Source organism: Sus scrofa, chromosome 6 (genome assembly GCF_000003025.6).
Source record: "Sus scrofa isolate TJ Tabasco breed Duroc chromosome 6, Sscrofa11.1, whole genome shotgun sequence".
Taxonomy (NCBI): domain Eukaryota; kingdom Metazoa; phylum Chordata; class Mammalia; order Artiodactyla; family Suidae; genus Sus; species Sus scrofa.
In genome coordinates, this window is record NC_010448.4 from 51,987,329 (window position 1) to 52,013,394 (window position 26,066).

General features: G+C 54.2%; 1 protein-coding gene across 5 annotated transcripts; it reads right to left on the reverse strand.

The window, feature by feature from the left end:
* Positions 756–26,066, reverse strand: EML2 (echinoderm microtubule associated protein like 2). 5 transcript variants are annotated; one of them, XM_021094572.1, is made up of 23 exons: positions 25,732–25,797; positions 25,458–25,607; positions 22,688–22,906; positions 22,472–22,595; positions 22,183–22,287; positions 20,005–20,033; positions 19,659–19,788; positions 16,161–16,310; positions 15,230–15,299; positions 15,022–15,132; positions 13,804–13,899; positions 12,799–12,933; positions 11,441–11,540; positions 8,548–8,702; positions 8,263–8,388; positions 6,084–6,215; positions 4,633–4,700; positions 4,051–4,139; positions 3,774–3,871; positions 3,197–3,284; positions 2,693–2,788; positions 1,650–1,780; positions 769–1,183 (listed from the first exon to the last, which is right to left on the reverse strand). In XM_021094572.1, the coding sequence occupies exons 3-23, from the start codon at positions 22,878–22,880 to the stop codon at positions 1,058–1,060; spliced, it is 2,352 nt and encodes a 783-aa protein (XP_020950231.1). In that variant the 5' UTR covers positions 22,881–22,906; positions 25,458–25,607; positions 25,732–25,797; the 3' UTR covers positions 769–1,057. The 5 variants fall into 5 exon arrangements, 4 of the variants coding, with proteins under 4 accessions (XP_020950230.1, XP_020950231.1, XP_020950229.1 ...); XM_021094571.1 differs by lacking the exon at positions 25,458–25,607 and having other exon boundaries at positions 756–1,183; positions 25,732–26,065; XM_021094570.1 differs by lacking the exons at positions 25,458–25,607; positions 25,732–25,797 and adding an exon at positions 24,079–24,103.

Genomic DNA, 26,066 nt, shown 5'->3' on the forward strand with positions numbered 1-26,066 from the left:
TCGCTTTCACACGACAATGCCGGAGTTCGTTGGGACAGAGACTGGATGGCTCATAAAATCTGAAATATTTACTCTCTGGCCCTTTCTGGGAAGTTTGCCAACCTTTGATTTAAAATACAAAAATGAAGTTCCCGTCATGGTGCAGCGGAAACGAATCCGACTAGGAACCATGAGGTTTTGGGTTCGGTCCCTGCCCTTGTTCAGTGGGTTAACGATCCGGCGTTGCCGTGAGCTGTGGTGTAGGTTGCAGACGCGGCTCGGATCCAGCATTGCTGTGGCTCTGGCGTAGGCCAGTGGCTACAGCTCCGATTGGACCCCTAGCCTGGGAACCTCCATATGCCACAGGAGCGGCCCAAGAAATGGCAAAAAGACAAAAAAAAAAAAAAAAAAAAAAAAGAGGAGTTTTGGATTTCCTTTTGTGGCTCAGCAGTAACAAACCCGACTGGTAACCATGAGGTTGCAGGTTCAATCCCTGGCTCCGCTCAGTGGGTTAAGGATCTGGTGTTGCCGTGAGCTGTGGTGTAGGTTGCAGACGCGGCTCGGATCCCACGTTGCTGTGACTGTGGTGTAGGCCAGCAGCTGCAGCTCCGATTCGACCCTTAGCCTGGGAACTTACAAATGCCCATGGGTGCTACTCTAAAAAGACAAAAACAAAAAACAAAACATGTAATACATGCACACACACACACACACACACACTCACTAAACATACACTTAGAGACCCACTCAATCTAGACACACTGTGGACACAGACCTGGATACTCCACCTCAGCACATGTGTTTTTATTTCTGGATGATATAAAATAATAAACTTAAAAACCCAAACCAAACACCCTAGTGGCTCCCCTAAAGCAATGTGACCCCTCTTCCCACCCCGATAAATAGAGACTTCTGTCTGTCGGTCCACCCTCCACCCCCATAACCCTCTTTGCTATAGACATACTCTGGGTATATATTACTCTACTCGGCAATAGACATCTCCCGAAAATAGAATTCCAGCCCTGCCACCTGACTCTACTTGAGCCCCATGTGCCTGGGGATACCCCCCTCCCCCTGTTCAGACCACCCGCCACTGCAGCACGCTGGTGTCCTTGCCCCCTGTGGTCAGAGCCATGCTGTCATCCCACAGGAAGGCCACATTGGTCACGTGGCTGCTGTGTCCGCCGTATTTGTGGCTGAGGGCCTGTGATGGGGAAAGAAGGAGGTCATCTGGCTGGTTGGCTGCTGTATTTCCGTGCCCGGGCACAGAGTAGGTGCTCAAAAGAGTTCTTGCGTTAACAGGAGACAACAACCAAAGACTTCATAACGCAGATGCTCAGAGCTTTCACACTACAGACTCAGAAATTTATCGACTTTCCAGCGGAGAAAGGCCCTGGGGAGCATGCTGCTGCCCTCCTTGTACAGATGGGGATACTGAGATCTACTGAGGTCTGCAAAAGGGCTGCCTCGACCTTTTTTTTTTTTTTTTTTTTTTTTGGCTGCACCCAAGGCATGCAGAAATTTCTGGGCCGGGGATCAAACCTGCACCAGAGCAGCGACCATGCCAGATCCTCAACCCACTGTGCCACCAGGGAATTCCTGGGCTGCCTTAATCTTGCCCCTGGTGCTGCTTGTCACCTCCACCCTGCCAGCCCCCCACAGGGACTCACTCGAGGCTGACAGCAGGGGTAGCTAAACAGGTGGACTTTGCCAAAGTCATCAGCTGAAGCCAGCAACTTTCCATCGTGCGAGCGGGCCACGGCGTTGATGTCGGTACCATCCGCTCCCTCGGACCAGATCCCTGGAGGCAAGATTAGGGGTGGGTGGGGATAAGATATCAGCTGGGGCCAGGGACCCCCCCAAGGCAAGAAGGTGCCAGCCCCAGCCCCAGCCCCAGCCCCAGCCCCCTGCCTTCCTCTCACCTAACCTGTCTTTAGGCATGGATACGAGTCGGAATAATGTTTTGGAAACCTGTATCTGATTCTATCCACTGCTCAAAACCCTGCCACAGCCCAGGCTTCTCACCATGACCCCCAGGTTCTGCCTGGCCTGGTCCCCCACACAGTACCAGCCTTGTCCTCACCAGGGCTTCCCTTGAACTCAGCCGTGATCCAGTCATCCCAACTTCTTACATTTCTCCAAAGGCCAAGCCCTGGCACCCCTGGGCTTTTATGCCTCTGCCTAGAGACTGCTTTCCTTCCTCACCACCCTGGAATGTAACACCTCGTCCTGCAGGTCCATTTGGATGTCCCTTCCTCCGGGAAGCCCTCCCTGACGCCCTCCCAGCTGGAGCTAGGTGTCTCCTCTGGACTTCCTTGTCCCAGCTCCGTCTTCTCTGGCTTGTCTGGGGACAAGGCCATCTCCTCCACTGGACTGTGAGACCTATGGGGGCAGGGGCAGGGCTGCCATGGTCACCACTGTGTCTCAGCACTGCTTGGCACAGAGGTGCTCAGGGAGCATGTGCTGAATGAATGGGTGGCTGGGACATCGGCCACGCTGACCTCTCTGGGCCAGGTGCCGCCACCCATTTGGTCGCATTTCATTACTGCTGCAAGGCACCTCACCCCGCCCTTTCCTGTTACACAAATAGTGCTCCTGGCACATGTAAAGGAATGGTTCCCCTGGAAATAATAAGAGACTATGAAAACCACCAGTCAGGGATGCTTCTTGGAACTCCTGTCCTTAGCAAGATTTTCCCCTTTCCAGAACTTACCGAACACGCCAAAGCCCAGGATGCAAGTAGCTGTGGCCCATTCCACGTTCCTTACAGCATCTGCAGTGGTGATCTGCTTACAGGTAGTGGGATCCCCTGGGGCAGAAAATAGGGGGAGGTGTTCAGAGCAGAAAGAACTCCTGACTTAACTCATCAATTTCACAGACAGTGGGCACTGAGGTCCAAGACAGGAGGCTAAGGTCCCCGGGCTTATTCTGCCTCTCCAGATTGGCTGAGGGGGCTAGATCCTCAGGGCACTGATATCTCAAGGCCAGGGGTTTCCACTTAGAGACCTGGACCCCACTCATCCAGCCAGGAAGGGGAGGAATTGGTGAAACCAGAAGCCAGGAGACCAGGCAGTCAGATCGGCCCCTGAAAACACCAGCCGAAAGAGAGGGACCTGAAGCCCCAGCCTTCCCTCCCAGAACCGAGAGAAGTCTATGCAAGTCGCAGACGCAACAGAGAGGCTGAAGGAGGAACGCCTTTGTATTTCGGATGACTCACAGTACAGAATCTCGTAGTCCCCAGAGTTGGTGACAAAGCAGCTGCTGTCCTGAGCCCAATCCAAGTGGGTGATAAAACTGGAATGGCCCTGTGGGGGAGGGAAGGGACTGAGTTAGAGCTGGACGGGGCAGGATGAGACCTGGATGGGTGGAAGGCAAAATACAGAGATAGGGTGAAACACAGGGGGTCTAGAGGAAAGGTACACAGGCCTTTGGGAAGTGAGGGCGGGGCCAGACTACTATAGGCGGAGCCGGACTTGATGGGCGGGGCTAGACAAAAAGGGCTTTAGGACACACGGGGAGTTTAGAACAAGTGGGCAGAGCTAGACACAGAGGGGCAGGCTTCGAGTGCAAGGGGCTGGGCTACACAGAGGGTGTGCTCCAAACGTGAGGGGCGGGGCTACACGAAGGGGCGGGCTTAAAACAGAGGATAAATGTCTGGGCAGGGCTAAGGTTCCTGGATGTGATCAGGGCAGTCAGTTGAGAGTTGCAGCTGTGCTCCCTTAAGGTAGAAAATTGGTTAATTCTGCCCCCCCCAATGGGGTGGCGGCATGGGCTGGGGGCCACTGCCCACTCACCGAGCACTTGCCCAGGCGGCTGACCTTGCGGCCGCCCTGGTCCACCGTGTACACGTACACCAAGTTGTCGTGGGAGCCCACGGCCAGGTACGCCCCGTCTGGGGGAGGGGGAGGGGGCTATGAGGAGGCACCCAGGCCCTAACCCCTCCTCTCTCAGACTCAGCCCCCCACTATCCCAGACTCCGCATAGTCCCAAGCTCCACCCCTTCCCCCGCCAGTAACTGGCAGCCTCAGTTCCCAGGCTTTGCCTCTCTAGGGTTCCTGGCCCGCCCCTGACCTGGAGAGAAGCTGACCACTGAGATCTGTTCATTCCCATCTGTATGGATGGCCACCAGGTCGTGGGTCTCCGTGTCCAGCAGCAGCCATCTGCAAGGAAAAGGCATAGTTGGGGGAGAAGGGGTTAGCTGATCTGGCAGAGAGGGTGGCACTCTGTGGGGCCTGAGGGAGGGACCCCAGAAAAGAACTGGGAGAGAGGGGATTCCCGTTGTAGTGCAGGGAAAATGAATCTGACTAGGAACCATGAGGGTGCGAGTTCGGTCCCTGGCCTCGCTCAGCGGGTTAAGGATCTGGCGTTGCCGTGAGCTGTGGTGTAGGCCGGCAGCTGTAGCTCCGATTTCACCCCTAGCCTGGGAACCTCCATTTGCCACAGGTACAGCCCTAAAAAGCAAAAAAAAAAAAAAAAAGATTTGGGGGAAGAGGTTGACTCCAGAGAAATGTGGGGCGATCAGAACCTGGTTAAACAATTTGTACCCAATTAACTTTCTCTAGGCTTTGGGGCAGTAGCGGAATGGGGCTGATCAAGGGACAGTTCCTGGGGAGAACAGAGAAGCCCCTCCCCAAATGCCCAGCTCAGCTTTACCTTCCAGTCACCGTGCCGACGGCCAGGACGGAGCCAGTGGGGTGGAAGCCAGCAGAGCGGGCAGGGTCCTGAGGAGGGAGAAAAGAGGCAGGGCTGAGAGCTGGGGTCCCCCAACCCTGTGGCCCACACTTCCCCAGCCTCAGAGCCCAACTCTCAGCCTGGCAAGAGGGCCCTCACCTACCCGCTGCTGCAGATACCCTGGAATCCACTCTCTTTTCCTTTAACGTGTCAGCTCAGACAGAGCACGTTCCTCCTGTTACTGCTGACTCTCAAACCTTCTTTTCTTTCTTTCTTTCTAGGGCCACACCCATGGCATATGGAGGTTCCCAGGCTAGGGGTCAAATCAGAGCTGTAGCCGTAGGCCACAGCCACAGCAATGCAGGATCCAAGCCGCATCTGTGACCTACACCACAGCTCATGGTAATGCCGGATCCTTGACCCACTGAGCGAGGCCAGGGATCGAACTTGTGTCCTCATGGATGCTAGTCAGATTTGTTAACCACTGAGCCATGACAAGAACTCCTCAAACCCTTTTCACTCCTGTTCTAAACTGCCACAGCTTTATTCATTGAAATGATTTCCTTATGGAATGTTCGACAAGGGATATTGCTAGGACAAAGGGTATCCATATTTTTAAGACCTTTGACATATAATGCCAATTTGCTTCCATAAAATAATATTACCGCATCCCCGGGCATGCCTGAGTGCCTGTATCCCCACATCTTTAGCCAACATCAGCCCTAGACATATCATTTAAAAATCTGGGGTTGGGGGGAGGCATTTGGTTGATTTGCAGGCAAAAGCCCATAGAATGGTAGGCTGGGAAAGCCAGATGGCCCGCAGGGAGTGCTCAATGAAGCTCAGCTATGATTGTAACGGTCAAGTGACCTTACCTTTCTGAGCCTGTTTCCAGGTGGGGGTCTGTCAACCCTACTGCCTTATGGAGGTTGGGGGGAGAAGTTAAAAAATGATGTGGACTGCCTGCTTGCGTCTCTCACAAACACCTTATTATTATTATTATTATTTTTTGCTTTTTAGGGCCACATCCTCGGCGTATGTTCCCAGGCTAGGGATCCAGTTGGAGCTGTAGCTGCCGGCCTACGCCACAGCCACAGCAACACGGGATCCAAGCCACGTCTGCGACCTACACCACAGCTCATGGCAACGCCAGATCCTTCATGCACTGAGTGAGGCCAGGGATAGAACCCGAATCCTCATGGTTGGATTCGTTACCACTGAGCCACGACAGGAACTCCCAAGCATCCTATCTTAATAAATCTATTTCTTGCCTAAAAAAAAAAAAAAATACTCTGAGGGAGCTTGTTATAAACTGCAGATTTTGGGGACCAAAAAATAAAGAGGCTGGGTGCGGATTCTGTTGACGCACTGATCCTGACACACTGGGCGAGGTGGGCCAGGTAGGATGAAGTGTCAGGGCCCCATCCTCTTACCTCGATGATCCTACTCCACAGGGGCTGGTGGGACTCTGCACTCCACAGATGCACCAGCTTATCCTGCCCGCACGTCACAAACTGTGCCCGGCTGGGGTGCGTGGCCAGGCCCCACAGCTCTTCCACGTGGCCCTGGCGAAAGGAGAGGACAGCATGGAGACCACCAGTCCAGGCCTTTCCTCCCCATCCCCCTCCCGCAATGTCTGATGCCAGAAAGAAACGCTGGACCAGCCCCAGCAACACATCTTGCTCCACACGTAACTCAGGGAAGACCCCTTCCCCATGCATCCGAAGGCGGCTGCAGCTGAGCCAGTGTGGGGCTTGAGGCCGTCCCTCTGCCCAGGCCTCTGCTTTCCCGTGTGCACAACAGGAAGCAAGAGATGTGGTGGGTAGGAGCTTGACCCTGGAGGTCAGATGACGCCCAGAAGGCTGTGGGAATCCATGAGCATTCTCAGCTGGTGAGTCTGACTGCAGCTCTTACTGACGGTGGCAGTCGCCTGGGCAGGTGACTTTTCCTTGGAGCCTCAATTTACTCTTCTGGAAAATGGGGCCAATCCCTGTGTGTCTCATGGTGTTATCCTCCTCGCTCAGATCAGGGACAGAAGGTGTATGAGGCTGGTACAAAACGCTCTCAAAGTGGAGCTGGCTGACTGTTCTGGAAACGAGAGCCACAGGGAGCGGGGGGTGGGGTGGGGGGGATCTAAATGCAGCTGCACGGGCAGAGGCTCCTTGCCTGTCCGCTTGCATCTCTCACAAGCATCCTATCTTAATAAATCTATTCCTTGCCTATCACTTTGTCTCTCGCTGAATTCCTTCTGCATGGAGGCAGGAAGAACCTGACCCTCGGTGAGTCCAGACACTGGAAGGAAGGAGGACCACCAGAACCAGTCCTGGGGCCACTAAACACCAGCTTTGAGAAACAGTGCAGACTTGCCTCCACCCTGATCCTTGTCCGTGGCCCTATGTCCACTCTACAAACTATAAAAACACCTCCTAATTTTTCCCAAAGGAGGAACAATCTTTATAGCATTAGTCTGCTGTGGCCTCCTTTGCCTGGCAAAGCAATAAAGCTATCCTTTTCTCCTTCACCCCCACCAAATAAATCAGTAATACAAATAAAAAATAAATGCAGCGGTATGGATCTCGGCTACCTTGTAAGAGGGAAAATGTATGTAGAGAGAGAAGGAAGGGGGCCAGTGAACAAGGCCAAGACCGTTTTTCTTTTTAGGGCCGCACCTGCGGCACATGGAAGTTCCCAGGCTAGGGGTCGAATCAGAGCTGCAGCTGCCGGCCTATACCACAGCCATGGCAACGCAGGGTCCAAGCCGCATCTGTGACCTACACCACAGCTCATGGCAATGCCAGATCCTTAATCCACTGAGCGAGGCCAGGGATCAAACCAGCATCCTCATGGACACTAGTCGAGTTCTTAACCTGCTGAGCCACAATGGGAACTCCCTGATTTTTTTAAAAACTGAAGTAAAGTTGATTTACAATGTGTTAATTTCTGCTGTAGGATAAAGTATACAGAATACATATATATACTCAGTAGGTCCGTGTTTCTAAATGGGTTTTGGGTTTGTTTGTTTGTTTTTGCTGTGCCTGTGGCATGTGGAAGGAAGTTCCCAGACCAGGGATCAAGCCCGGGCCGTAGCAGTGACCCCAGCGGCTGCTGTGACAGCAGCTGGATGCTTAACCTGCTGCTCCACGTGGGAACTCCTCTAGGTGGGATTTTAAATTGGCGTGGGGTAGGGCTCTAGCACACTGAGAGGGAAGAGTGGGCATTTGAGCAACTCTAGAGGCTCTTTCTAGATCCTCGGAGCTGGGGACCCGGGAGTTGTGTGGCTCAGGGCATATGTAGTCTGTGTGACAACCTGCCTGGGTACCTAGCAACAGAAATGGACACCGCCCAGATCAGAAGGGCAGGGGGCAGCCTAGCTGGAGCAGGGTCGTGGGGACCCTCTGCAGTGCTACCAGTTAACCCACGGCCAGACCATGGAGTATTCAGGGGTGGGGTTATGGGTCCAGAGCAGGTAAGGGGAAGGTGGGTGGTGTTTACCAGGCCAGAGGGAAAGGGTTGGGGCAGAGGGGTGAGGAGAAGCGCGAGTGGGAGGAGAGGTGGGATGGAAGGTCCAGAGAGAGGAGAGGTGGCAGGGGCAGGTGCAGAAGAGAAGCTCACCTGGACAAGCAGCGAAAACCCGGTGTGGACAGAGCCCTGCAGGATGGAGTTGCGCGTGGTCCCCACATAGAGCGTGTCTCCCCGGCCCTCTGCGACCGTGCGCACGGGGCCGAAGTCCTCCGGGACCTGTGTGCGCAAGGAGGGGTGGGGCAGGCAGATGAGTGTGCAACACACGCCAGCGTGAGGGTGGGGAGACGAGCTGGGGGAGGAGGCTCTAGTATTAGGAGCCCTAGTGGGGTCGGGGGAGGTCTCCTCACTGTCATATGAGCCTCTCCCCCTCCTCACCTCCACCTCCTGCAGCTTGCTGTAGTCGGAACCCCAGACGACCACCCGTCGATCGCGGCCCCCTCCGGACACCAGCGTCCCGTCCCGCAGGGCGCAGAGCCCAAACACGCCGCCATCGTGGGCACCTAGCACCGCCTGAGTGATCCGGTTCCCACCTGCGGGGTAGGCCAGGGCCGGGTCAGCATGGGGAAGCTGCCCCATCTGACTCCAGAAAGCAGCTCAGACTCTCCATCCTATGACCAGCCATTCACGCGCCTTTTCTTCTACCCACCTTTCCAACCACCCGCCACCCATCTATTCAAACACCCTATCACCCATCCAATAAACCATGCGAAGTAACATCTACCCATCCACGCTTTGGTCCATTTCCCCAATCACCCACCCACCCATTCATCCGCTCACCTGCTCTGTCCATCCATCTAGGCACGGACCCATCCATTTAGCCATCCACTGACCCGTGCAGCCATCCACTCTCTTCCTTCCACCCCTCCGTCAATCCACCTGTCACCCATTCATTCACCTTCTCTCTTCTGACTACCCACTTGCCATCCTTCCATCCAAACATCCACCCATCGCCATCTTATTTCCTACCCATCTTTCCATCTATCCATCTTTCAACTCACTTGTCCATCTAACCATCGGTTCATCCATCCATTCAAGCCACGGTTATTAAAGTGGCATTTATTCTAAGGCTAGCCTCATGCTGGGTGATGCTGGGGACACACTGCTGATGAAGACAACTTCTGATCTTACCTTCATGGGGCTCACAGTCCAATTTCAGAGACAGACCTACTACCAGCCAGGGACAACCCAAGGTGGTTGGGGCTGGGATGCAGACAGCCAGAAGACAGTGGGACCCCATAGAGGGCACCTAGCCTGGTGGGTTGGGGAGGGCTTCCTGGAGGATGGGACAGCTGAGCAAGGCTCTGAAGGATGAGTAGGAGTTGGCCAGGACAACAGGGGGTAGAAAAGTGTCCCAGACAGAAGGAAGAACACGTGTAAAAGGCAGAGAGTACATGGACTGTTTAAGGAACTAAAAGAAATCTTGGAGTTCCTATTGTGGCTCAGTGGGTTTAGAACCCAACTAGTATCCATGAGGATGCTGGTTCAATCCCTGGCCTTTTTCAGTGAGTTAAGGATCTGGCTTTGCTGCAAGCTGCAGTATAGGCTGGGAGGCAGCTTGGATCTGGCATTGCTGTGGCTGTGGTGTAGGCCAGCAGCTGCAGCTCCGATTCGACCTCTAGCCTGGGAACTTCCATGTGCCACAGGTGCAGCCCTAAAAAGAAGAAAAAGAAAAGGAAATTGGATGTGATCAAGTATAACATACGAAGGACAAGAGAAGGTGGGCCAGGTCATGTGGGGTCTTGGAGACCCTGTATAAGTGGAACCATACAGTATTTATTCTTTCCTTTTTTTTTTTTTTTTGGTCATTTTAGGGCTGCACCCATGGAATATGGAGGTTCCCAGGCTAGGGGTTGAATTGGATCTACAGCTGCCGGCCAACACCACAGCCACAGCAACATCAGATCCAAGCCACGTCTGCAACCTACACCACAGCTCACGGCAATGCCAGATTCTTAACCCACGGAGCAAGGGCAGGGATCGAACCTGCAACCCCATCGTTCCTAGTCGGATTCGTTTCTGCTGCACCACGACGGGAACTCCCTATTCTTTTCCTTAATGAGGAACCTGGCCCTTGTCCCAAGGGAACTGAACTGAGGTAATGGAAGGGTTTAGCAGGGGACAGACAGGGTTGGATTTACATCTGGTTCAGAGAACAAGCTGAACTGGTGGAGACAAGACCGAAGGCCCAGAGACCAGGGAGGAGGCTGGGGCAGGGACTCAGTGGAGAGGAAAAGGGCAACTCCCTTCAATTCCATCCTCAGCCTCAGCCCTGGGGCCAGGTGTACATACGTCATTTTGTCCATTTATCTTTCTAACCACCCACCCACCCAACACCCTGCAGCCCCCCAGAGCCAGGCCAGTAGGGGAACTGGGGCCATGGAAACAAATTGGACCCAGTCTCTGCCATCAGAGAGCTTCGAGTCTGCTGGGAAAGACCCACTGCCAATTACGCTCATCTCAGCTGTCTCATCGCAAGAAAAGCTCAAGACAACCCTACGAGGGAGAGGGTGATAGCATATCCATTTTACAGATGAGGCAACTGAGTCTCGGAAGGGACTTGACTCTCTGAAGGCCACGCAGAGAAAACAAAGCACTGCTGAGACCTGAACGCAAGGCTGTCCAACTCCCAAGCCCACTCCCCCCCACCCCTGGCCATTACCCCTCCCTGAACTGAGAAGTTACTTCAGTCAGTGGATGAAGGAGTTATAAGGAAATGATTGCTACAAGAAGTGGTTCCATGAATGAATGAATGAACTCACTGATTCATCCACTCATTCACATCTTCATCTGTGGCTAACTAGTTACCCACTGCCTGGGACTAACACAGCCATCTATTCCGGGGACAAGCGTTTATTTCTTTAATTATCCTTCGACCTAAGAAACCACCTATTAAGTAGGACAGCATTTTCATCTACTCTTTCTTCTCTTCACTGACTGGGGCAACCCCTTCATTCATTCATTGCTCTGGACAAACCACCTCTCCATTCATCCATCCATCCATCCATCCACAGTTATGTTAACTCATTCATTTATTAAGCTCAGATTTGATCCCTACCGTGGGATTTGCAGAAGGGTGGGAAATTAGTGACAATTTCATGTAGGTGGGGATGCTGGAGCTAAGCCTTGATGGACGAGTTAGAACTGGACAGGTAAGGATTTAGCCTGTTGCATCATACATTCCACAGGAGCAGGGTCCGAGGAAGGGAGGCACAGCCAAAGGGAGACGGGGAGGACTGGGATGGGACCAAACAGGTGGGGTGACACTGACCTTTGCCCCAGACATAGAGGTTCCCCCCAGAGTCCCCGGTGACCACATCGCCACCCTCCAAAAAGGTCACACACAGCACGTACTTCGGTTTCTCGTGTTTCTACGGTGGGGAGAAGGGGAAGCCGTCAGAGGGTCACTGAAGCCCAGTGGCCTCCATCATCCGGGACCATGGTCCAGCGGATGTCCACATGCTTGAGGTGCGGCCCTTGCCTCTGTGGAGCTCCCCCATCTCCAGTCCACCTCCAGGGAGTGTCACACCCCCTAGAGTTTCTGACCATAATGTCTTTCCCGCCCGGATCCCCTCCTCCCTCCTCCCCGACTCTGTCCTCAGTTTCCCTGCCATCTTCCCCTTTGTCTGCCCCGCTCCTCTGCCCCCACCTTCTGTCTGCCTCTAGGTCCCTCTCCCTGCCTTCCCCCGCCCTCCTCTCAGTACCTCCATTTCTTTTCTTTTTCTGTCTTTTTAGGGCCACACCCACGGCAAGTGGGAAGTTCCCAGGCTGGGGTCAAGTCGGGGCTGTAGCTGCCGGCCTACACCACAGCCACGCCAGATCCAAGCTGCATCCACCACCTACACGGCAGCTTGAGGCAATGCTGGATCCTCAACCCACTGAGCGAGGCCAGGGATCGAACCCGAATCCTCATGGATACTAGTCATGGATACTAGTGGGGTCCTTAACCCGCTGAGCCACAAAGGCAGCTCAGTTCCTGTTTCATTTCCACCTGTGCCTTGTTTTCTCAAGATCTTCCCTTTTGGGGGCAGAAGCCCCAACTCTCACCAAAGGCGGGGGGGTGGGATGGCTATCAGAGGGGCGCCTGCATCTTCTCTCCCAGGCCCTCTGCTTCCTGCTGTTTCTCTGTCTTTCTTGGCCTGTCAGCCTCTAACTTTTCTGTTTATCCAGAACCCTGATAATCTCAGCAACCCATTTGTTAAGCATCCACTGTCTGCTGGGAATTGCTAGACTCTCTCTCTCTCTCTCTCTCTCTCTTTTTTTTTTTTTGCCCAATTTTGGCCACCCCTTGGCATATGGAGTTTCCTCGCCAGGGATCCAAGGCTCAGTTGTGACCTAAGCCGAAGCTGCAGCAATGCCAGATTCTTAATCCAACATGCTGGGCTGGGGATCGAACCTGCATCCCAGCACTCCTAAGATGCCACCAATCCCACTGAGACACAGTGGGAACTCCAGGAGCTGCTAGACTCATCATCTCATTGAATCCTCCCAACTTCAGAGTGTAAAGGAGGATCTACCCCTTGTGTGGATAAGGAAACTGAGGCTGCAGCAGGCACTATCTCAGCATCCCCAGAAACTCCAGCCTCTGGGGTGTCCCCGCCAGCCTGTCCCAGTACCGCTAGCACTCACCTCAAAGAGGCCCTGCCGCTTGCTCAGGCTACCCCCCTCCAGGCTCCAGAAGTAGATGTGGGACTTTCCACAGGTGATGAGCACGGAGGGGTCTGTGGGGTGGAAGGTGGCTACCAGCACAGCCTCGTTGGAGCACTTTAGGGGGTGGGGGAGATTCTGAATGAGGACCTCAAAGCCACCGGGACCACCGCACCCACCCCATGAAGGACTGCCCTATACGGCTGTGTGGGTTGTGTACTGCACACCCAACTTGCCTGGATCTCTCCTATATAGACAAACTAAAGTACAGGCAGCAGGACCAGCCAGTGAAGAACTGCTGCTTCCTTCATCAACATATCAGCAGACAGGTGCAGAGCCTTTACTCTGCCCCAAACACTGTGCTAAGCACTTTACATCCATCGACTCGTTTAACCCCACAGCACCCTGTGCCTCCCATTACAGATGACGAAGTTAGGCTCAGAGAGGGGAAGTCACTTGCTTAAGCACACACAGCCAGGTAAGAGCTGTGTTCAGAATCAACTCCCTGAGAGCCTAGCCTCTCCACTCCTTCTCCTTTCCTCAAACCATGGGCCCCAATTCTAGGGCTCCTGTCCCCAGTCCAGAACGGCTACGCGACCTTGGACGAGCAGCTCTCCCCTCTACGGTGTCTCAGGTTCCGCATCTTTAAAATAGGCTGCAGCCCAGAGATGCAAGTCAAGGTCCGTCTGGACATCTCAGGACTGTAGAGTCGCAGCCGCCTTGTACCCATCCTCCGGTTGGGCCTAGTTCTCCCACCCCACATCTCAACATCACAGGCAAATTTCCCCTACAAGGAAGAGGCTACCATTACGCCCATTTCACAGATGAGGCAATTGAGGCTCAGAGCTGTCCCGAAGTCACACAGCCAGCAAGTGGCAAGGTCAGGACTTGAACATGAGTCTATCTGATTCTAGGCTCATTGATGCTGAGATCTGGCCAGTACCACAGGGGCAGCCCCAGGAAATGGGGTGAGAAGGGTTTCCTCACCTTGGCATCCACTGTCTTGGTCTCCTTGGCCCAGTCCCACACAGACAGCATGTGGTCGTTGGATTCATCTACTGCACAGAGCAGGTTGCCCCCATTCTAGGAAGAGGGGAGAGGAGAGAGGGAGGAGAAGGTGGGTCAGGATCCATTTCCCCCCGCCCCTCCATCCCAACACCTTGCCCACTGGGACATCAGCCACTCAGGCCTGTTTTAAGATTTTCAAAGGCCCTGGTCCAAGTCATATGAGACATATTAAGATACACTGCCCTGTAAACCAGCTATAACAGAAAAAATAAAAATCGTTTAAAAAATAAATAAATAACAATAAAATAAAATACACACTCCATCCAGGGCCACACAGATTTTAAAGGCTGTTTATAAGTTTCCTTTTGGAGTGACTGCTCCCTAAGGAATTCATCTAATTACCCCTCAGCTACAATTTCTCTGCAACCAGCACGCCAGCAGGATTCCTCACTGGCATTTTCACGTGGCACGACCTCTATGGTTTTGAAGTTAACCAGTTAATGCAATTGGTACAATGCGCTCTGTTACACCTTTAGTTGAGCGTAGGTCAGTTTGGATTTTGCAAAGGTTTTCTTTCCCTGCACTTGGGCAACAAAATAGCTTTATTTTTCCAAAGTGCCTCCTTAGGTCTCAGAAAACCTGTGAGGCTCTTCAACTGTCTGTGGGAGGACTGGTTGTTTTTTATTCCCTGACACACTGCAGCCAATACTTTGGCAAAATAGGATAAAAATAGAAAATATGATTTAAAAAAAAAAATCTCACCAATCACACACTTGGATGTTGTGGGAATGTTGAATTGCTCTACAAATTCCTAAAGGCTTACTCTCGATTTCTGTGCTTATCTTCCAGGGGCCCGCAAACACCCAGTTAGGATGGTACTAGGAGCAAGACTGCGCTAGGGGATGCCTAAGGGATAAAGACTGTCAGAATGAAAAGCGGTGTGAAAAATAACGCAAAAAGCACTACCTGATCTACCAAGGGCCACTGAGGAGTCTGCCTGGGGGCAATTAAGGCATAGGGTCCCCTTATAAAAGCTAACAGAGCAGGCCTGCAAAAGGGCAAATGTGGGTGCAGAGCCTACAAGGCCAAGAGTTTGGCCAGGGGGCGTGGCCAGCACCTGTGACATCATGATAAAGGCGTGGCCTCCATCCCTAATGGGCACCAGGGGCGGTCTGAAGGCGGGGCGATAAGACTTACGGATTTGGAAAAACCCACGCAGCACACAGCTCTGTCAAACACCCCCAGGCCCAGCACGTGTAAGGTGGAGAGGGAAACGGAGTCCCAGATGCGCACATGGGGTGGCAGTGGCTGCAGGAAAGAGAGAGGCTGGTTACCTCGGGACCCCAGCTCCCTGACCACCCCACACCCCGGCCATCTCCAGGTCCTGCCCGCTCCACTCTGTTACCTTCCCCTCCTTGGTGGTGCCCGCCACCTGTCCAGTGGCAATGGTGACCATGTCAGGGTGGACAGCCAGGCTGAGCAGAGAGGGGGCAGAAGGACAAGGTTCAGTAAGAGGGAGGGGACTCACGGCAGCCCTGTACCCCTCCGGCAACAGGCCTCGGTCCTGATGCCTGACTGTTCTTTCCCAAGGCTGATTGAATGAGTTATTTAGTCAATAAACATTGATTTCGTTCTTCAGTAGCAAGAAGGGGAGGGAGACTCTCTGGGAAGCCTGGCTCAGAAGCGAGGCTCAGACCTGGGGTCTTAACTCAAGCCTGTACCACAAATGGCCAGGAGAACACATCCATCTCAAGGGGCTGCTACCGCGGGGCCCCAACACTGCACGACTATCTGGGGTGCCCACGAGAAGTGAGAAATCCAGGCACTGTCATTTGAAGTATCGATAGTCAATCCACTTTCTTTTTCTTTTTTTTTTCTTCTTTTTTTGGCATAGAGTTCCCTGGCGAGGGATCAAACCTGCATCCCAGCACTCCGAGACACTGCCTGTCCCATTGCACCACAGGAGGAGCTCCTTTTTTTTTTTTTTTCTGTGGTCACACCCACAGCATATAGAAGTTCCCAGGCTAGGGCTCGAATCAGAGCTACAGCTGCTGGCCTACACCACAGCCACAGCAAAACAGCATCCAAGCCATGTCTATGACCTACACCACAGCTCGTGGCAACGTCAGAACCTTAACCCACTGAGCAAGGCCGGGGATCGAACCTGCAACCTCATGGTTTCTAGTGGGATTCGTTTCTAATGCGCCACGGGAACTTCAGGAACTCCATTTTTTTTTTTTTTAATCAACTTTTTTTTCACCCGGAATTCAGCAAAGGCCTGGGGCCCGCCCACTTCCTGAGCAGGAGCTACTGCGAAGCCTCCTCCCAGGCCTCACCACTTGATGTCGTCATTGTGTCCCAGGTAGTGCCGCTGCCTCTGCTCCTCCACGCTGTAGAGCACAGCCACGGAGGCCACGAAGTACACTATCTCCCCCGTGGGCAGCAGGTAAAGGTTGGCGCGGCAGTCTCGGCCACGGTAGCCATAGCTGGAGACGCCCGGGGGCTGGTTAAGGAAACTGTTCGGCATTGCGTGTGCCAACTAACACACTAAGGGCATCCAAGCTAGGTTGTCCTGTTTCCCCTCTTATCTCTGGGGGGGAACTGAACGATGGTACCCTCCCCTAAATATTAACGCCTGAAAACTGTGACTGTGACCTTACTTGGAAAAGGAGTCTTTGCAGATGCAATTAAGGATCTCAAGATGAGATCATCCTGTATTATCTGGATAGGCCCTAAATCCAGAGACAAGTGTCCAATTTTTATTTTTATTTTTGGCTGTGCCTGCAGTGTGCCAAAGCTCCCAGGTTAAGGATCAAACCCATGCCACAGCAGTGACACCAGGTCCTTAACTGCTAGACCACCAGGAAACTCCCCAAAGACAAGTAGTGTCCTCATAAGAGAGAAGAAAAGACACAGAGTGGGAGAAGGCCCGTGTGAAGAGAGACTGGAGTGACAGAGCTATCAGCCAGAGAATCCCAAGGTTTACCAGCAGCCACCAAAAGCTAGGAGACAGACCCAGAACAAATTCTCGCCCAGAGCCTCTGCAGGGAGCATGGCCCTGCTGACACCCTGGATGAGGATTTTTGGCCTCTGGGGCTGCACCCACAGCAATCGGAATTTCCCAGGCTAGGGGTCGAATCAGAGCTGTAGCTGCTGGCCTCCCCCACAGCCACAGCAACGCAGGATCTGAGCTGAGTCTGTGACCTACACCACACGTCACGGCAATGCCAGATCCTTAAACCACTGAGCAAGGCTAGGGATCGAACCCACATTCTCTTGGATATTAGTTGGGCTTGTTACCATTGAGCCATAACAGCAACTCCATGTGGTCAATTTGTTAAGTGCCCCTATTGCTCAGTCAGACTATGAGTTCCACAGAGGCCAAGACTGGGCTGTTTTGCTCACTTTCTTTTTTTTTTTTTTTTTTTTGGCTGTTCCTATGGCATTCGAAAGTTCCTGGACCAGGGATCAAACCTGCGTCACAGCAGTGACCCGAGCCGCAGCAGTGACAATGCCAGATCCTCAACCCCTAGGCCACAAGAGAACTCCTGTTTTGTTCACTTCTATTAACTCCTCCTCTGAGAAGCCTGCCTTGACTGCAGGCTGGGTTAGCTGCCCTCTTTGGCTTCCTCCATCCAGGCCCTGCCAGTCTGTGTTATCACTGTCCCCACACTGGACTGTGAGCCCAGGAGGATAAGCAGATACTGATGTGGGGAATGTTGGATTCCAGACTTTAGCCTCAGAACCTTCAGAACACATTTGAATGAAGGTCAGTGTGTGTATTCCAACTGCACAGAAACTGCTCTCAACCCTGCATCCATTTTAGGGCTGCGGAATGAGGCCCGCATTAACTTGTGCTGTCTCAGCTGCTTTTCTTCTGATGCTCCCTTAAGCCCAGCTTGACCTGATAGCTCGATATTCTTGCATTCTCGTATTTCCAGCTGCCTGGGCTCCAACATTCCTGCCTCCTCCAGAGCTCAGCAGGCTAAGAGAAGAGGACAAGGATTGGATCCCTTGCATGCTGACCCAGCCCCGGTGCACTTTTTAGAAAAAGCCTGAGGAGTTTCCGTTGGGGCTCAGTGCAAACGAACCCAACTAGCATCCATGAGGAGGCAGGTTCGATTCCTGGCCCTGCTCAGTGGGTTAAGGATCTGATATTGCCGTAAGCTGTGGTGTACGTCACAGACATGGACCGGATCCTGTGTTGCTGTGGTATAGGCTGGCAGCTGCCGCTCCAATTGGACCCCTAGCCTGGGAACTTCCATATGCCGTGAGGGCAGCCCTATAAAGACAAATATATATATATATATATGTTTATATTCTCATTCTACAAAAGAAAGGAAGCATAATACTCAGTATATTTATACTTGAAAGAACGCTGAATGATGCTTGGCACATAAGAGCTCAGGAATGATTCATTATTATTTCACTCATTCCCTATTTATGGGACACATATTAGGAGCTCAGGACCTTAGTACGTTGTTTCACACCCCTATGAACCTGAGTGCCTGGCACCCATCTTTTTTTCTTTTTTTCGGGGGGGGGGGGGAGCTTGCCCACAGCATGCAGAAGTTCCCAGGCCAAGGATCGAACACACGTCACAGCATTAACCAGAGCCAAAGCAGTGACAACGCCTGGATCCTTAACCCGCTGAGCCACCAAGGAAATGCATGACAACCATCCTTCAGAAGAGGCAACTGAGGCACAGAAAGACAACATGACCCATCCAGGGTCACGCAGGCAGCCAGGGGCTGGGCTGGGGTTTCAACCCATTTCTGCCAGGCTCCAAAGACCGGGTTTTTAACCATTACCGACTTCTACTGTTTCTCAAAAATGCCAAGGTCACTCTGGCGTCAAATCCACTGGATCCACCATGCCCTCTGTCTGGAATGCTGTTTTTCTAGTTCGTCCAAAGCTGACTCCTAAATGTTCAATTCTCAGCCCAAATGCCCTCTTCTCAGAGAAAGCCAATCACTCCTCTCATTTGAGTTTAGCTTTCTGTATTCTCATCATTTATTACTGAGTTGAAATTATCTTATTTATTGAATCACTGGCTTCTGTCTCGCCTCCTTTAGAAGGTGAGCTCCGTGGAACACAGCCTGCCTGTAGGAAGAGAACCTGACAGATGAAGGGCAATCAGCAAATAATTTGCTGCTTTAATAAGTCATAAAAGGTTACATCAGGAGTTCCCGTCGTGGCGCAGTGGTTAACGAATCCGACTAGGAACCATGAGGTTGCGGGTTCGGTCCCTGCCCTTGCTCAGTGGGTTAACGATCCGGCGTTGCCGTGAGCTGTGGTGTAGGTTGCAGACGCGGCTCGGATCCCGCGTTGCTGTGGCTCTGGCGTAGGCCAGTGGCTACAGCTCCGATTCAACCCCTAGCCTGGGAACCTCCATATGCCACGGGAGCGGCCCAAGAAATAGCAACAACAACAACAACAACAACAACAAAAAAAAGACCAAAAAAAAAAAAAAAGTTACATCAGAAGTTCCCTGGTGGCTCAGCAGGTAAAGGATCCAGCATTGTCACTGCTGTGGCTCAGGTCACTGCTGTGATGTGTGTTCAGTCCCTGGCCTGGGAAATTTCACATGTTGAGGGCCTGGGGGAAAAAAATGGCGATGTCAGCGAATGTGCCTTCCTCTGCCCCCTCCAGACTCCAGGCTCTTCCTGACCCCTTAAGCCACAAACGCCTGGGAAGCCCCACCTTCAGTACAAAGCCCCTCCCTCCAGCTTAAGTTCCACACCAGAAGGGCTTTTGTCCCTTCCGGCTGCGGGGGGGGGTGGTGGTGGGGGGGGTATGTAAGGAGTGGAAGGAAGAATAAAGCGAAAGGATACACCCAGTCCAGCTTGAGACGGCAGGAAGGCAGCTCGGAGCGTGTATCCAGGCTGTAGGTAGGCGCCAGCTCGTCTGGGATCAGCATGGGCACAGGGCGGCCCCTCAGAAACATTTTCACCGCGCCCTCCTCTGCCAGGACACCCCCATAAGTCAGGGGCTGCTGACATAAGTCCCCAACCCTACTCACTCTTCCTTTCATTTTTTTTTAAATTAATTTAAAAAAAAAAAATGGGGAGAATGAGGGCAGAGACAAAGGCCCAGCCAGTAGCCAGGTCTCCCGATCTCCAGCTCTGGCCCCTCACCCCAGCCAGCCCTAAGCAAAGCCCCTCCCATTTTCCCACTTACCCAGGCTGAAGATAACTTCTTTGGTTTTGCTGTCAGGAAAAAAGAAAAAAAAAGGCGGGGGAACCTTAATTAGCAGGCAAGTCAGAAAAGGGAAGAACCCACTCCCGGATGGAACCGCTCCAGAGGTCTCTGAAGAATACTGGGGGCCGAGTAAGGAGCGGAGCGCTGCCTCTCTGCAGGCCGTGTGCTTTGCTCGGTTGATCTTGCAGAGCCTAAGACACAGGCCCAGAGAGGCAGTGATCGCCAAAGGTCACACAGCACGAAGTGGCATGGACGCGATCCTGGAAGAGGGGAGTCACGAGGTACCGCTCCCTCCTAATCAGCAGGTTCTCCCAACGCTCCCCACCCCCAGGCCCAGAGCGCCCCAAACTTGAAGCAGCGAGAGAAGAGGCGAGGGTTTAAGGGGCGTGTCTCCACACTCTCTTTGCTGACGGAGAGAAATGATGCCCGCGGGTCTGGGTCCCAAAGAAAGGGGGGACATGGGATACAGTCCCCGGGAGCGCGAGGAGGGGGTGTGCGAGAGGGTCTCACCCAGCTCCAAAGCTACTCATGGCGGCGGCTGGCGGAGCTTCGGGGCCGGGGGTGGAGCCGCGACCGGCTCCGCCGCTTCCGGCCCTGGGAGGCGCCCGCGCGCCGCGCCCTGCCCCGCCCTCCGCTGCGGACCCCGAAGCCGGCGGGTCACATTGGATCTCAGGTCCCGGACTGCGGGGTCCTGATACTAGGCTCTTTTTGGGGGATGAGGGAGAGTGTTTTTTGAGAACATGGACTCAGGACGTGTCTGCCTGAGTTCAAATCCCCGCTCTGAAAATTCCTTAAATAAGCTGCCAAACTTCTGTCTCGGTCTCTTCACTTTTAAAATGGAGATAATAAAAGTACCTACGTTCCGGGTGGTTGCGAAGCTTCGTTAATTCACGTAAAGTGCCTTGAGTAGTGCCTGGATCATAGCTCTATGTATGTGTTTGCTGTTATTTCAGTGGGGTTGAACTGAGGGTTTTGGGGGTGGGTGTTTTTTGTTTGGTGGGTTGGTTGGTTGGTTTGGTTTTTCAGGGCCGCACCCGCACGCTAGGCGTCGAATCCGAGCTGCAGGAGCTGGCCTACGCCACAGCCTCAGCAACCCCAGATCAGAGCCGCGTTTGCGACCTACACCGAAGCTCAGGGCAACGGTAGCTCCTTGACCCACTGAGCTGGGCCAGGGATGGAACCCAAGGCCTCATGAATTCCAGTCGGGTTTGTTGCCGCTGAGCCACAACGGGAACTCCTGAACTGTGGTGTTTGACTCCAGTCCTGCCTTAGTCCGGCCCCCGCAGGCCCTGACCACGCCCACTGCATCGCTACTGTACCCTCAGGTTTTACACTTCCCGCCTCTGCGAAGCTGACCACGCCCAACATTCTGATCACACCCACCTCTCCAGATCCTGCCCCCGAGTGGATTCAGTCTCTTGATAATTGACAGCTCCTCAGGGACCCTTCTACCCGCCTCAAGTCAAACATTCAGACTGCGACCACTTTCACGTGACCCGGTTCCGGAGTTGAGCCTCTTCGGCTTACTGACCCCTCCAAGGTCTGTCCCTGCCCAAGCTTCAAACTACGCCCATTTCCACCTGGCAGCGCCCCAGGCTCCTCTCCTCTCAGCTTCTTGCTTCGGACTCCATTGCACCTAGTCTCAGCCCGTTACCCCCACCCCACGCTCTGATTCAGCCTAAGCTAACCCTCTGGCAGAGCCCTCAAATTCCAATCACGCCCCTCCCTCTGATTACCCCATTTCCTGCAGGAACTCCTCTGAGGGTTACGCCCTGGCTGCATCCCTGAGATTCGATAAGGACTCCCACTGTACCTTACCAGCCACGCCCACAAGCCTAGCTCCTCCCTAACTTCTACTCTGGCCCACCCAAGACACCCTGACCGTCCACGCCTCGTGTGTTCTAGTCCAGCCCTTTAATGATTTCATCACGCCCCTCAATGATGGCTCCGCCTCCCCATGCCTTCCACTTTGACCGGGCTGTCTCTAGATTGGCTCCTCCGAGCCACCGGCATTGTTTCCGCTTTCTGAACTGAAAGACCTCACTTTAGGTTATCACCTCGTGGCCTGGGCATCGCCCTAAATTCCCCATCCTTTTCCAAACCTAACTGAGGTCCTGACCCCGCCCTTTGCGGCACGACTCCGCCGCGGACACTTACCCTTCCTTTTTGGCGCTACAATTGCTGCTAGAGGATGTGGTGCGGCTGCGGGGGTCCTCGCGGCGCACTGAGGCGAGGCGCTCTGGTGACAAGTAGCGGCGGGCACTGAGAATAGAGAGCACACAGTTAGGGGCAGAGCCTGTGAGGCCAGCAGGAGAGTGCTAGAGGCCAGCAGGGACTTCCTGAGACCTTCCACTGCAGGTGTCCAGGCACATCAGTCCATCATTCTCCGCCTAAACAGCCTCCAAGGTCTTGGAGGAGGCTGGGGATGCCAGGCTCCGTGACTTACCTGCGCCCGGAGGTCGCCTCCTTTTTGGGGGAGGATGGGGAAGTGGCATAGCCGCCCACTCGCCGTGGGGGTCCCGCGCCATTGAGGGGCGTCCTGGTGGGAAGGCCTTTCAAGAGCTGACACACTAGGGAGACGGAGTTAGAGAAAAGAAGGGCTGAGTGTAAGGTCCAGGCCCCAACCCCTCCCCATCTCACCCCTCCAGTCTACTGAAGATACCCGAGGCTGTGGTGCCTAGGCGCGGAGGCGCGCGGCCCTTGGGGGTGCTCCGCGCTCGCAGCGCAGCACCTTGCTCTTCGCATGCCCGCAGGCGACGCAGCGCGTCAGCCAGCGCCGCCTTTAAGACAGCCAGCTCGTCTTCCTGCAGTTGCAGCCGCTGCTCCAGCGCCGACACGCGGTCGTCCACCTCCATCCCGCTTGTGCCCGACAAATTGTCATCTGGAAAGCAGGGGAGCGCTGGCTGCAGGGGCCACCCAGGAACTCTAAAGCCCGAGATGAGGTGTCCCTCCTGGCTTCCCGGTCTAACCTGGGCCGGCCACGCCCCCTTCCCCTCCCGCAACCTCGGGCTGGGACGCTTGGATGGGAGCCAAAAAAGAGGGCTCTGAGAGGGGAAGGAAATCCCCATTGCTCTCAGCCCTTGTCCCCAAACATCTCTCTCTGCCGCAGCGCCCTGGAGGTGTGACCTTAGGGAAGTCCCTTCCTCTCTAACCTTCTAAGAGTCTATGAATCGAGAGCCTCTCGACTCTGGTTTTAAGATTGTATGACTAAGATGATGAATACATATGAGTGATTAGCAACATTTTAAGGATGACACCAACTTTTTTCCTGACGACATTTTGTAGTGACTAACATTCTCGAATTGCTCCCCAATATTCTTTGACGGATGGCAATATTTTATCGCAGATACTAACGTTCCTTCTCCATATCAAAAACTTTCCAAGCCAAAAGGGTCCTACCTGTTCCCTCCCCTTCCTATGCTCTCCTCACTAAAGTGTTTGGCCCCCAGGAGTTCTGGTCGTCGTGGCTCAGAGGTACGGAACACGACTAGTATCCATGAGGACGCGGGTTCCATCCCTGGCCTGGCTCGGTTGGTTAAGGATCCCGCGTTGCCATGAGCTGTGGTGTAGATTAAAGACGCGGCTCCGATCCAGCGTTGCTGTGGCTGCGGGGGTAGGCCTGCATTCGACTCCTAGCCTGGGAACTTCCATATGCCGTTAGTACGGCGCAAAAAGACAAATAATAACAATTTTTATAAAGTGTTCGACCCTGGAGCCTGCTACAAGGACAGGGTTTCAGCGGCCCCTGGCGGCAGATTTGCGAGGTGCAGGCAGCACATCAAAGACCCGAGACCCATGGAAGGAAGATAACCCCGGAGATCTGACACTCAAACTCTCTCCCCCAAACGGAGCTTTCCCCCTGTTTCCCTTCCTTATTTTCCCTAATTTATTTAGCTTCTGTACCCCACGCCCCTGTTTCCAGGCCTGGGGTGTAGCCAAATAACTCCTCCTCCATCTCCCGCCGCCTCGCGCCCCCCACCCCCCCGCACATTTTCCCGAAGTGGGAGGAGCAGAGGACCAGGGTGGTCCCCACCTTTCCCAGACCACGCATACCCAGACTCATTGCTGGCAGTAACTGAGGAAGACCTGGCTCCGAGTTGATGGGAAGTAAAGGTGGTAGCATTAACGGGAACAGGGCATGGAGGCACCTGCCATCCCGTGTCCGTAGGCCGCCCCGCCCTGCCGCTGGGCTCCGCAGTGCAGCCGTCTGTCCCTCCCCCTCACCCCGCGGCCCAATCGTCTGCCCGGCCCTGCCTGCCCTGCCCCCCACACAGTGCCTCTCTGGTCCGGTGCCTGGACCTGCATTAGAAGGTGGGGGCCTCTGGGGATCCGAGGGAGAGAGCCAGACATCAGGACTCGGAACTTATAAGAGGAGTAATCTCAGGGTACTGTTGCGAAAAAGGAAACTGAATCGGAGGTTGGGGGAGTGCGTAGAGACTCCCCAGAGGTCACACAGCCACGAGGTGAAGTACAGGAGGGTACAATCACGTCGATGTGCCAAGACCCCTCTTAGCTACTATTAATAATACTACCCCAAAGTGAGATCTGATATAGGGAGCTTACATGTGGCAGGCGCTCTTCTTGCAAAACGTTTAACACCTTACCTGGCTCTTCTATGTGCTCAGTAAATCTGGAATATAATTAACTGCTACTATGGTACCCAGGACACCCAGTAACTCTAGTAGCTGTGGTGTTTTACCCATTTTAGGAGGAGAGAAGTTGGAAGGGGACTGAGGCCCAGAGAGATGAAATTACTGGTGCATGGACACACAGCCTTTCAGCAGTAAAACATGTACCTGACCCAGGCTTAGGCACCTGTTAGCCTGCCCATGAGAGGGCAGAGGAGGACAAAATGAGCATTCCGGTCCTCTGCTAACTCCAGTGGTCCCTGACACTGGGGTGCGTACCCAGGGGAATAAGCCTGCAAATGCAAGACAGCTCTTCTCAGGGACCCCCTGAGTGAAATAGAGAAGCTTTCTCCTTGGCCCTTCAGCACCCATCCAGAGAGCCAGCCGCATTCTGAGGCCTTGGCCTGCCCACCCCCCACCCACATTGACTCAGGTCCTCAGCTCCCTCCTGACCATTCCCAGCCCTTTTGCCCAGAATCCGGCCCCCACTTCCCACTTCTCCTCCCGTCCCTCCTCCCCTCTGCCTCCAGCTCCCCTCACATGGGCCTGACACCCACAGTGGCCCTTCTTGCATCACACCCATTTGTTAGGGAGAAGGGGTGAGTCCTAATGGGTGGGATGGGCGGGGCCTGAGGATTTGGGGGCTATAGCAGAGGCAAAGTCCTCTGGTCATCCTTCCTGGTCCCACACCCAGCCCACAAGCCAACACTAAATGCCACTCTCCCCCTAATGTGTCCCTCTGCCAGGGAGAAGGGGGAGGGTCCCAGAGCAATGAGAGGGGATAGGGAGGGCAGAGTTCCAGACCTTCAGGCCTCTCCTCCTTCAACCCCAGTCTCCCGGAGGTTCTGCCCCTTCTCCCGGTTCAGCCACCTCCGAAAAAGGGGAGGGCCAAAGAGCGTGGAGGACAGGGATCAGGGCTTTGGGGATCAGGGACTTTGCTCTGGGGTCAGGGTCCTGCTGGGGAGAAAGGAGAATCTTCAGCAAGCGGCAAGGATGGGGATTTGGAAGAAGGTTGGGGCAAGAGGCGATAGGTCGAGCCCTGGGCGGGGCCAGGGTTGGAACTGAGGAGGGGTCTCACCGTTGCAGTACTGAAGCAGCGAGGATGTGTCGTAAAGGCCGCAGAAGGCCGGGCCGCGCTCCGCCATCACCCCGCCACAGCCACTGCCGGCCCCCCCGGCCCCAGCTCGGGCCCGGTCTTCCCCCCCAGGCCCTGCCTCCCGTTGCCATAGCAACGCCCTTCGTTCCAGCATCCCGGGCTTTGCCCGCCCGGCGGCATCAGGCGGCCGGCGCCGGGCCTGGCACCGGGGTCATCCCCCAGGATGCCCAGAAAGGGGGGATCGGGACACCTCCTGCCAGGCCCCCCAACACAATCCTCAGGCCGGGATTGGTTGAGCTGAGATCCCCCTCGGTACT